The sequence below is a fragment of the Alexandromys fortis genome, unplaced genomic scaffold, assembly GCF_014885135.2.
Source record: "Alexandromys fortis isolate MF-2015 unplaced genomic scaffold, M_Fortis_MF-2015_v1.1 scaffold_7, whole genome shotgun sequence".
Lineage (NCBI taxonomy): Eukaryota > Metazoa > Chordata > Mammalia > Rodentia > Cricetidae > Alexandromys > Alexandromys fortis.
In genome coordinates this window covers 1,632,921-1,644,961 of record NW_026067920.1, presented here as the reverse complement: position 1 = coordinate 1,644,961, position 12,041 = coordinate 1,632,921, and the positions used below count along the sequence as shown (strand labels likewise).

Sequence of the window (12,041 nt, the reverse complement as noted above, 5' to 3'; positions counted from 1 at the left end):
CCACGCTTGCTGGGCTGCAGGTGCTGTGAATTATTGACCACCTGAGCGGCACAGACGAGGTCACATCTCTTCTAGGCCAAATTGCTCGATCATACTTAATGGCCAGTTCTCCAAATTTCCCCAGGGCTAGCCTCAGGGAGGGATTAGCCATGTGCCCATTTATTTTTCTTGACTTGGGTGTGTTGGGGACAAAGAGATACCTTGCACTTTAAGTTTGAAGCCCAGGGGAGGGCTAAAGGGGGGTGCCTTGCACACCCTGGTAGGGCAAAGTTAAAAGCCCCTCTGCCCCACAAATCCCCAAGTAGCACTCATGGCCTCTTTTTCTTCTCAAATAATCAATTAAATTAACTGTGATATGCTAAGAGAACAGAATCCCACCCCCCAAAAACTGACCAAGCTGGGGCTGGTGGCAAGGTCCTTCCACCTTCAGTGGGCAATGAAGGAGGCTTGGAGAGGCTGCCACTTGGGGGGGTGATACTGGGATCCCACGCGGTAAGGGGAGGGACCAGGAAGCCTGACTTCCCCATACTCAGAGCTGAATGTGAATTCTGGCTTCTGGCCAAGAAAGACTATTAGTAGCAGAATTTAGGGCAAAGTATGGAACCTTCTATCATTCTCCAACAACTGAACACCAGGCAGACATTACCCACCTAGCGCAGTGGAGCTTCTGAGCTGAGTTGGGTGGGCAAGGGGGTGTCACCAGGCAGATGGGTGGAACAGAGAGAGTTTCTGATGGCAAAGGGCTAGCCTGAGTTCTCTGATGGCCACAGGCACACACATGAGAAAACTACTAAGCTGGAAGAGGAAGCGGAGGCACCCAGGGAATGGTGCGCAGGCTCACCTGACTGAGGACAGCGCCTGCTCTCATCAGCCTCATGAGAACAGTCCTGATTCACAGAGAGTGGGGCCTCAGACACCTGAGTTTCAGGAAAGACAGCAGGAAAAAGGCAAGGATGAGGACGTGAGTTCAGATCCCCAGAACCCACGGGAAAGTTGGTGTCCATAGAAACAACGGAACTGATAAAGACATTCAGTTTTGACCTCTGACACACACGTGCACATGCACACGTACGCACACGCATATACACATACACGCACACACATACCCATACATAGACACACACATGCATACACACAAAAATGATTGTTGTAGTGATATTTCATTTGTATTTTAGTAAATAGAGCTTGCCTGAAGATCAGAGAGTAAAACAGCCCCACTGGTCAGCCTTACAGACCAGGCAGTGGTAACACACACCTTTAGTCCCGGTAGCCACACTAGTTTGCCATAGAAACCAGGTGGTGCATGCCTTTAATCCCAATGGTGCATGCCTTTAATCCCAGTCCTAGAGAGGAATACAAGATGGGAGGAGACAGTTCTCAGACACAGTCCCATTCTGAGATTCCTGGAGGCAGGATCACCATTTCGGACTGAGGTAGAGGTAAGAGCCAGTGACTGGCTGTTTTGCTTTTCTGACCTTCTGATTGAACCTCAATTTCTGTCTCTAGGTTTTTATTCATTTTGTTCATGATACAGATTGTAGATAATATAGAAGAGCTTCAGTACATACTGCACACCATATAAAAATGAAATCAAAATGAATCATCCATCTTAATGCAAACCATAAGTCTATGAATGTTCTCATCAGGACCCTTTTTCTTAGAGGAGCGGAGTATTTTAGGATTGTGGGTCTTGTGGTCGCTGGTGACTCTCTACACGTCTGTCACAGTGCTGTGAAAGAGGCTGCAGGGAATGCATAAATGGATGGGGACAGCTGCGTTCCTCCGACACTCTACAGCTCAGAATAAACAGCTGTCAACAGTTTGCCAGCTTCTGCTGTAGAAGAAAGCAGGGTACCCACCTTCGTGATTCTGTGACCTTGAGTTATCCAAATGTATCTTAGATTCAGCGTTTGAAGCAGGATTCAAATAAGAAAAAAACCCCCTAAGAACTTGGGCTTCCTAAAAATGAAAAACGCCTCATCTTTTGGAAGCCATAACGAGGAAACAAAAGGTAAGTAAGTGTTGAACTGGGAGAAAAATCTTTGCAAAGCTTATATCTGACAGTGAGTTGCATTAAAACTGTGGGGGAAATCTTTCAAAAGTCAATAATAAGAAAACAATGAATTAATTCACTAATGGGTAAAATGCCAGAACTGACACTTTCCCAAATGACAGGCAGGAGAAAGGGTGACTGCTTTAGCCACAGAACAAGGCACTAAAGCTGCAGTGAATTGCTCCCCTGACCCTGCTGCAATGACCACAGCGGGAAGCCTGGAACATTGAGTGTTGGCAAAGACGCAGAGAAACTGGAGTCTCTAGCCCTGAGGACTGATAGTGTAAAATTGTACAACCATCATGGGAACCATTTGGAAAATGGCCTTCATTGCGCAGTACCTAAAAGTGTGCAAAGAAAGTTCTTTAGCTGGTTTCCTGAAGACTGACCTGCTAGATAAACATAGGAAAAGAGACTCCCTAACCAGTATAACTTCTACACCTAGAGGCAAAATTCAGAAATAATATCAAAAAGAATCTGGACATGTGTCTATTTATTTCTGTCTTGACACCTTAGGCAGTTGTGAGCTGCCTGATGTTCGTGTGGGAACTGAATGAACTTGGGTCCTCTGCAAGAGCAGTGTGCGCTTGTCACTGCGGAGTCATCTTTCCAGCTCCTCAAAAGCACTCATAGTGGGCTCTGAATGGTTAGAAATTTATGTAGAGAGTAAAAAGCTCAGGAGTAGTTTAGACAATTCTGGGGAAAAGCCAAGATTCAGCCTGTGGTCTATCAGATATTGACTACTATGAGTCAATATACTAGAGACTACTATACTACCTAAGCGGGGTGGTACCGTCATATGAATCATATAGAAAAATTACTGGAACAGAACAGAGACCAGAAGTAGACCCATATTTGTACAGGGACCTCATGCAGAAGATAAGTGACGTCATAGGTAAGTGGGAAGGGACGTATTATTCTATGGATGGTCTGGAATTAGGTTCTTCACATGGGATGTAGGTAGTGTTTAAGATGGAACCCTCCGATACATGTCGTCACCTGTGAACATGGACAGAATACACTCTGCAGACCTCCCTCACAGTCCAGGGTATGGAGAGTATGGACCCAACTGAAGACAGAAGGTGATATATCCAAATGACACATGATAAATTTCACTGCCTGAAGCTTAGCATCTTCTACGAGTTCTTGTGGCGGGGACTCGTGTCCTGCAGCAGGAGGACACTGTTTCTCATTGTGGCAAGGAGCAAATGTTAAATACACACTTCACAGTCACCCAGAGCCTCCCCCCTATATCCCCAAAGCCTTTACCTTTGGGTGTGGGGACCTGTGTGGGAGGCTGGCACTGCAGGCTGTTTGCAGCCTTGAGAGCTTGGAGACAAGGTAAATGTCCATCAGGGTGAGTGAAAGCAAGGCTGGAGAAACAATAGCCTTCTGTGGCCACAGACAAACACTTAACCTTCTCTCTGGAGAAAAAACTTAAACGTGTAGCTTTTGCCAGCTCCTGGGATGGAAGTTCTTCATGGTGGCTGATTTTCTGCCAGCCTCGTGATGCTACTGAACACGGACTCAGTCAGGGTGCACACAGACAGATCTGCCAAGAAGGTTCTCAGAGCAAGTGTGGCACACACATCATCGACTGCTTCCTTCCTGCACTCAAGATTAACAGGGAAACTATGTAGGTATGTAAGAAACCATGCTCTGAAGTGGGGGCAGGTAAAAGCAATTTGCAACACGGGGCAGTCTGTATGACAATGTTTACGTCAATTTTAGAATTAGTCAAAATGATTCAAATGTGTGTTCATATGTTCAAGGATAGAAATAATAGTGTAGGGGCTAGCTCAGGAACAGTGCTTGCCTTTAGGAAGAAGGGAAGATGGGGGTATGACCAGAAGGCATGAAGAAGCCTCAGTTTCTCTTTCTCTCCTTTCTTTCTATGTACATAAGGGTGTGAGAGAGTGTGGTGTATGCATGTCGTATGCATGCACACGTATGTGCAGGTGAGCATGCCTGTTTACACACAGAGGCCAGAGAAGACACTGGATCAGAACTCTATTCCCTTGAACCAGAACTCTATTACTGATCCTGGAACTAGCCTGGCAGTCAGCAAGCCCCAGTGATCCTCCTGTCTCAGGCTTCTTCAGTGCTGGGGCATAGCCACATCTAGTGTTTTTACATGGGTGCTGGGAGGTTGAATTCAGGTCATCACACTTGCACTGCAGGCGCTCAATGCCGGAGCCATCTCCTCAGCGCTGGTCTTATGTCTTAAATGAAAGGAACTGTCACCAGCCTAAGTTCTGGATAAAAACAGTGAGGGTCAGACTGGCAGGTAATACCTTTTGTTTTGTTTCTTACAATGCTGACGGTAAACGCAGGACCTTGCATATTGCTAGGGAACGTCCCACTAACTAAGCTATGCTCCTCGTCCTTGAAACCAGCTCTTCATGAAGGTCTGTGGTTTGCCTAAGAGGTACTTCTGAATAACTTTTCCTGGCAGCGTGCAACTTGGTCCATTGGTCAGGAGGAGAAAGCACGTGGGAACACTTTGCCTCCGCTTGGTGCACAAGACTACAGTAGTCAGGACAGGGAAAGGCGTGCTGCAGAGATGAACAGCCTCCAGGACTTAGTGACTCCATGCTGCATAGGTTTGTACTTGCTAACCTTACACATGTGATAAGGGGCTTTGGTATCTGCAGTCATTCAATGTCTAATGGAGGCTTTACCTAGATGAGTACTTTGCCTAAGATTCCTGGACATGAAAAAGAAAACTAGTAAAGCACACAGAGGCTGGGGAGTGCCAGGTCAGAGGACACTGAATGATTCACATTCCTTGGTCCAAAGCGTGCCTCATCGTCACACCTAACTCAAGAAGTGACAGACTGTGCACTCACACAGGAGGCGTGAAGCATGATATAATATTCAGGGCTAGCCAAAGATCTTCCTGAGGCTCACTGGCTGCCATTGGAGAGGTCACTTAGTCTGTAGATTCTGAATGGAGGAGGAAGACAGCAGGCTAGGCAGTGACCAGATTGTGAAAAGGCAGAGTCTGAGGGGTCCACCCTATCACAAAAGTTACCAGTGTCTAGTGGAGGAGGAAATGAGGCAAATAGGGAGGTGAAGTTGTGGTGTACACTATGAGACTCCAGAATTTAGACCTAGCGTTTGGAAGTTTGCAGCCCCGAGTAAGGGAAGCAGGACGAAGAGCCTGGGAGACTATGAGGCTGTGTAGAAGAGGGCGAGGATGGTTGGGGAGGCATGGGATGTAGAGTTCATGACCCCAGGCTATGCTGACTGGTAGGAGGGCCAGGCCAGAGGGTGGTGGACTCAGCGGTGGGAACAGTGAGTAGCTGACCCCATAAGCCATGGCAACAGCCCTCTGAAGGAGGCTGGGATGCAGGAACATAATTCTCAATGCTTAGCATCCATAGCTGAGCGAAACACCCACAAACCATGCGAGAGTGGAGACACAGGAGACTTGACCACACAGCTTTTAAACCAATAGCCACCCTGCACGCCCATTAAAACTGGGCAGACTGCAGCATGGCTCCGTAATGGAAAACCACCCAGCGGAAACAAGAACTAAAGCCCAACTACGTATCCAAAAGCCTGAAGGAGTCTCCAAGATATCACAACAACCCAAGAGAGACCTTCGGATGTTGCAGAATATTTGTTTAGCGGTGCAACAAAGTGTTGCATTTGTTTACCTTGCCTGCCGAAGGCACCTGATTGGTCTAATAAAAAAACTAAACGGCCAATAGCTAGGCAGGAGGTACAGAAGAGACTTCCAGGCAGAGAGAGTAAGTAGGAAGAGGGATCTAGGCTCAACAGAGACAAAAGGAGACAGAAGGAAAAAAAAAGAAAGAAAAAGAGATGCCAGGGGCCAGCTAGTCAGACAGGAAGCACAAAAGGAGGACATACAGAATAAAAGAAAGGTAAAAAGCCTTAAGGGAAAACATGGATGAATAGAAACAGGTTAAAAGAGCTAGTGGGACAAGCCTCAGCTAAGGCCAAGCGTTCATAATCAGTCCCCGTGCCTTTATTTGGGAGATGGTTGGCAATCAAAGAAAATGCCAACTACAGTCAGATCCCATAAGTCTGTTTATAGGAAATCCCCAAACTAGTCAGAAGTCACACTGAGGTCATCTATGGGGTGTTTTAACGAAGGCACCTGTCAGAGTCAGCTTAGTTGTCAACTTGACAGAATCCAGTCACTTGGGAGCAGAGAACCTCAAATGAAAAATTGTGCACACCAGATTGGCCTATAGCCTTAGCTATGGGGCTTATCTATTAGCCTTGTCTATTGATTGCTAACTGATGTAAGAGGTCCCAGGCCATCATGGGCAGTGAGTGCCATTCCTAGTCAGTGGGTCTGGGTTGTATAAGAAACTAAGCTGAGAACAGGACAGTGAGAAGCATTCCGCTGCCTCATTTTGACCTGGGAGTTTTCTTTTAAATACTTTAATTTTATTTTATGTAGATTGGTGTGAGGGTTTCAGATTCCCTGGAACTGGAATTACAGACAGTTGTGAGCTGCCATATGGTTGCTGGGCATTGAAGCTGGGTCCTTTGGAAGAGCAGCCAGTTCTCTTACCCAATCATCTCCCTCTCCAGTTGCACTTCTTAAAGACCCTCCTCCTGACACTGACAGGTCACTTAGGACTGACAGGTGACTTAGGAAGAACACTCACATTTGGGGGCAGAGTGAGTTGGGGCAGGCCTAGAGAGGCTGTATCTCCATCCTGGCAGAGGAGTTGGTTACGGAAGAGAGGACACAGCAAGTCTGTCAAGTCACTTTGTGGCTGCCCACCGAGGGCATGTAACCTTTGCAGACATTCGTCAACTATAACACGATACCATCGACTGGGTGCCTTCAGCAGCAGAAATGTATTTTCTCCCAGCTCTGGAGGTTGCTGTCCAAGATCAGGTCCAAAGTGGAGATTTGGGCCAACATAATTCTGCGGAGAGGGCTTTCTTCCTGGTTTGGAGGTAGTCCACATCTCTCACCTGGGGAACTGAGCAAGCTTTTCTGTCTCTTCCTGTAAAGCTGCTATCCATATCACTAACCCTAAGCCTTCCCAAAGGCCCCGCCTGGAGATCCAGGCCTCAGGATAAGGGACACATTTGTGCCCCACCCACAAATGCATATTCTGGATGTCAGAAGGAACCCAGAGAAAACACATACTGCACAGTTTCTTAGAAGGAGCCATGGGAGAGTTGCGGCAGCGAGTGAGGGTCAAGGAAGAGGAGGCATCTGTGTAGATCCCTCTAGCGTCAACCATGAGATGGCTGGAGGCTGCTCTTTATGTGGAGGAGAGGGAGGCTCCAGTGGATCTTGCAGGTGCATCTCTGGCTTAGCACCAGCTAAGCTTCATCGTCATCACCCGTTGAAGCAGGGTGTTTATCGGTGCCGTTCACGTTCTCCTGTGCCACTGTGGGGGATGACTACACGGCAGGGACATAAGGAATAGGGAACATTCGCTGTGAATGCAGAAAGGCAGAAGTCCATGGAGAGAGGACGCAGGGGCTCGTGTTTCTGCTAGGAGCAGTGGTGAAGCTGCACAGGAGGAGAAGAGGGGCAGAGGGCTCTGTGGCTGAGAGGTGCGGGTGCCAGGAAGGAGGCAGGAAGAAGAGGTCTGGCTCTGAGGGCCTGAGTGTTGTCCAGGACTATTCTCCAAGCCAAGCTCACCATCATCAGGGGTCCAGCGGGGCCTGTTTCCAAAACATCATCCCACCTGGGCTTCTTGACTGCTGATGTTTCCTCCTAGGAGGGCTGGGAGGGCTACAGGACCCTCATCTGCATACCCGGCTGCCCCTCCCAATGGGGCAATCCTGCTCTAGTTACATATGGCCTTAAGGGATGGAGGTTCTCAATGAGGGGCTAGAGTGTACAAGTGGGAAGCTGTGATAATTTTGTTTGTGCTTTAACAAATAAAGCTTGCCTGAAGATCAGAGAAGCAGAGCAGCCACTAGTCCTTACCTCTACAAAATCTTCAGACCTAATTGGTTATCCTGTCTCAGATAACTCAGACTGAATCCTGAGCTCCTGGCTCCTCCTGCCTTATATTCCCCTCTCTGCCCAGCCATTTCACTTCCTGCCTTCACCTCCCTAGTGCTGGGATTAAAGGTGTGAGCCACCACCGCTTGGAATAAAGGATGCATCTCCATCATCTCTGCTGGGTGCAGACCTCCCAGCATGGCTGCTTTAAGGTCACCCACACCCCTCATTCACTGCTCTATAGCTAACCCTAATACATCTGATGGTTCCCAGGGCGAACTTAGGTGGACTCCAACATTTTATCATTGGGGCCTTGGGAGGGGGGAAGTGGATGTAGATGTTGCCTAGTCCCCTCCGCCTCCCCCAAGTAAAAATTCTCACAACACTGAGGCAGTGCAGGTAAGCCCCGAGGAAAACAGGATATTGAAAACGCAGAGGGACTGATGCCAGCTTGGAGCCCATGGGAGCTGGGATGTTCAGCATGGCTCAGCTATGACTGTGGCATTACGTCATGGCAGGCTGCTTTCTGTGTGGTCCAGGGCATCCAAGCAGATAAAGCTGGATGGACAGTCAAGAGGGGAGCGGGGATCCCTTTAAGACCGGGATAGGGATGGGACACTGTGAGGGGGGAGTGCTCATCATGATGGTAAGATGAGGCCAGGCTACAGAGTGGGGTGCTAGGTAAGGATACGGAGTGGGCATCTAAGTAGAGCGGGTGTTGGCGAGGGGCGAGAATGCCAGGTCAGGAAGAGACCATGTGTTTGCTAGTCACTTTCCTATGGGGAGTGAGCTTGTCCGAACGTTTTGGCCCTGACTCTGCACGCAGGCCAGGAGGAAGGCAGTGGTGACCTGCTTCACAGTGGAAGAGTTCAGGCTGGTCACTCAGCAAGCAGTGCAGGCCAAACCCCAGGTCTCTGGTGGCCTAGCCTTCTCCCCAGTACCCTGCAGCACCCCGGGGGGGGGGGGGCTCTTGCTCCACCTTACAAGTCCTCAGCAGGCCTTTCTGTGGAAAAGAGTTCTGTCTCTGGATGCCTTCATTGTCCAGCAGGAAATTAGAGTCCCTCCGACCCACCCTCTCCCTTTCAACACTTTCTGGACTGCACTGGGGAGAAGGGTGCCTGGAGTCCCATAGGCCACCAGAAACAGCGCTATGGAAAGGGGAACAGCCTCAGAGCCACTTGCCCCAACTTGCGCCCAACGCCTAAGATTCCAGGCCCCTCTCTACTTACCCTAGTGCCCAGCCTCCCAAGGAAAGCTAAGCTGCTGTACCTGTCACAGGAGGGTTCACTGAGAACCCAGGTGGACTAGGAATCAATACTGCTGCCCGCCCACTCCCCCTCCCGCGCATCCCTCCCGCACAGAGGACTCCAGATTCCTCAGGGTAGGAGTCAGCTGGAGGTTGGAGGAGGTGGCAACTTGGTGAAAGAGACACCCACACACCCCCTCAGGGCCCTGCATATGCCTGGCTCTTGTGAGATGCTGGAAATACCTGAAGGTCTAAGGAGGAGAAGGAGGAAGTAGGGAAGGGGGAAGGGAACAGAAAAAGGAAGGAAAGAAGTATTGAAAAGGAAGGGAAAGGAGGAGAAAGGGGAAGGAAGGAGGGAAGGAAAAAGAAGAAAGGGAGAAGGAAGGGAGGAAGGTGAGAGAGGGAGGGGAAAAGGGAAGAAAAGGAGAGAGGGCAGAAGCCCTCCCTTAGCAGGGACGAAGCTCAGTCAACCTTCCTCAACCTTCCTCAGAGTGCTCCCATGCACGTGTCACATCTCACCTGTGAGTAGAAAGGTGGGCAGGACCGGTGACAACTCACCCTCAGCAAATTACCCAGCTCTGCCTTGTGGGGGTGCTGACCTTCCGCTCCCCAAAGGCGCGCTGGGCAGGGCATCCTCTCTACCCCCCAACCCTCCCTGCAGTTGTCAGACCAACCTATATCTTCTTAATAAAGGGCCGCGACATCCTTCCAATCCCCCTAAGTCTCTCCTCCAGCCTCCATGTCCCTAATTGGAACACCTGGCCACCAAGGTGGCCTCCACTCAAGATAGGTGCTCTTCCCGAGTAGCGTCCTAGGCTTCAGAGGTGACCGCTGTGGTCCGGGCTCGGTGCATCAGCTCCACCTGCGCTGTGGTTGCGCGGCCGAGGGCGGAGAGGCGCGCGGAGGAGGGAGGGGCCTGCGACACGGCCCCGCCACGGCGCAGCCGAGCTCAGCGCTGCGCGCGTCCCCTTATCGCCGCTGCCGCCACCGCCAGGCGCCCGGACGCAGCGCGAACCAAGCGGCCGGGATGCGCGCCCCGGCCCCGGCCCGCCCCACGCTGCGGCCGCCGCCTGTTCGCCGCACGCTCGCTTGAGCGCGGCGCCCGCCTGTCCCCGGCCACTCGGCCGCGATGCCCGCCCTCCCGGGCCCCGGCGGCCCGCGACCCTGCTAGGCTGCGGCGGCATGGCCCGTGCGCCCGGCGCGACCTCTGCGGATTGCATCGGTGTGCAGCGGCGGGGCATGCCCAGGGCACCGGGCGCGGCCTTCAATGGGCGAGGACACGGACACGCGGAAAATTAACCACAGCTTCCTGCGGGACCACAGCTATGTGACAGAAGGTAACGTACGTGTTGTCTGAGACCCCCTCCGGCCGGCCGCGGCGTGGGGATGCCGTCGCACCGAATGCCCTCCGAAGGTTTGGACCGCGCGCTGTGTGTCGTGTCCCCCCACCCCCACCCCACCCCGACCCCGGGCCGGGAGGGAGGGACCCGGGGGCTCCAACCGCTGCCCAGCGCCCTCCTCCGTGTCGCCCTCGGGAACACAGCTGTCCTTCCCCCGCCGGGTGGCACTGGATCTGGCCCTGACTATCATTTACAAAGCCCAAGCCTGCAACAAATCTGGTGTGGAAATCTCTGGGACGTGGAAAGGCTTAAAAATCCTTCATTTGCCCTTTCAGCCTGACCAGAGCCCGCAGAAATTTCTAGACTGTCCATTCCCTGGAGAGGGACCCAGGGGGAAAAATTCCATTGCTAGATCCTCCAGGGTTCAGCTGCCCTGGCACCTCCCTGGCCTCCAGAGGCGGATCCCCTGCGTGGGAGGGGGAAGGAGGCTCGTTCCAGCTACTGTTGTATTCCTGGGTAGTGCTACTGAGACAGGAGCTGGGCCAGACCTTCATGGTTTTCCGGAAAAAGTGGGGAATGCTACCCCAAACAGGCTCTGCGTTTAAAACCCCCTAAGTTGGCCCTGTGCGTCAGTCCCAACCAAAGGCTGGTGGGATGCAGAGGATAAGTGCCCTTTGCTAATGTGACAGTAACTTCCGGGGTCCCCAGGCCCTGCCTGGCCATAGAAACGGTGGGGACAGCTCGAGCTCGCAGCTAGGGGCTGGAGGAGTGAATCGGCTGCAGTGAGAGAACTATGCACCCTGGTGCTGGAGACCTTCCCGGGCAGTGTAGGCGCCTCCTGCTCCAGGGCTGCGGGCGTCACCGGGAGGTGTCTAGGGCTTAAGCAGGTGGCTGTCCCGGGTGGGAGGGCTCCTGGCACTGAGACCCGGGGACCGGTGTACGTGGGTTCCTGATCCAAGGAACCTGCGTGGGCCTGGTCTCCCCCGTGCCTAGCTCTGCCGGAAATGAGGCGGGCGCGGCGACTCCCTGAGGGTGCGCGGACGCCGGGAGGCAGAAGCTAGGTGTGCTGCCCAGGCGTGTGGATGCTGAGGGCGGTGCTCCGCGCTCCGGGGAGAATCGCTGAGTCACGCGTTACCGCGCGGTGTGCGGGAAGAGGGGGCAGGGCTGTCAGGCCCGGGCTGGGTGGCGGCACTGCTCTAACTCAGCTTTCGGAGGCCCCTGGCGCAGAACTCAGTCCTTTGTCGCCCGTTGGGTGTTGCGGAGGAGGGTCGCACTTCGTGAAGATGATCTGCTCATAGCCTGCCTAGTGGCAGAAGGCAGCCTGTGTGGCTGGCGGGGCTTCGGAGCTTCTTGGCAGGGAGTCGTGCCCAGGGCCAGTGTTGGTCGGGCTTTCTTGGGGAAAGCCTTAGTTTTTTTTCTCTTTTTTTTTTTTTCCACCTGCACACCGGG

At 52.1% G+C, this 12,041-nt stretch overlaps 1 protein-coding gene across 2 annotated transcripts in view; it reads left to right on the top strand.

The window, feature by feature from the left end:
* Positions 1–10,249: 10,249 nt before the first annotated feature.
* Positions 10,250–12,041, top strand: part of Ppp2r2c (protein phosphatase 2 regulatory subunit Bgamma) — an 84,151-nt gene continuing 82,359 nt past the window's right edge. Inside the window, exon 1 of one of the 2 annotated variants that reach the window (XM_050140854.1) lies at positions 10,250–10,589. In XM_050140854.1, coding sequence (XP_049996811.1) covers positions 10,520–10,589 — 70 coding nt within the window. In that variant the 5' untranslated portion in view covers positions 10,250–10,519. Of the gene's footprint in view, positions 10,667–12,041 lie in introns of both variants that reach the window. The other variant, XM_050140855.1, reaches the window with a different exon arrangement.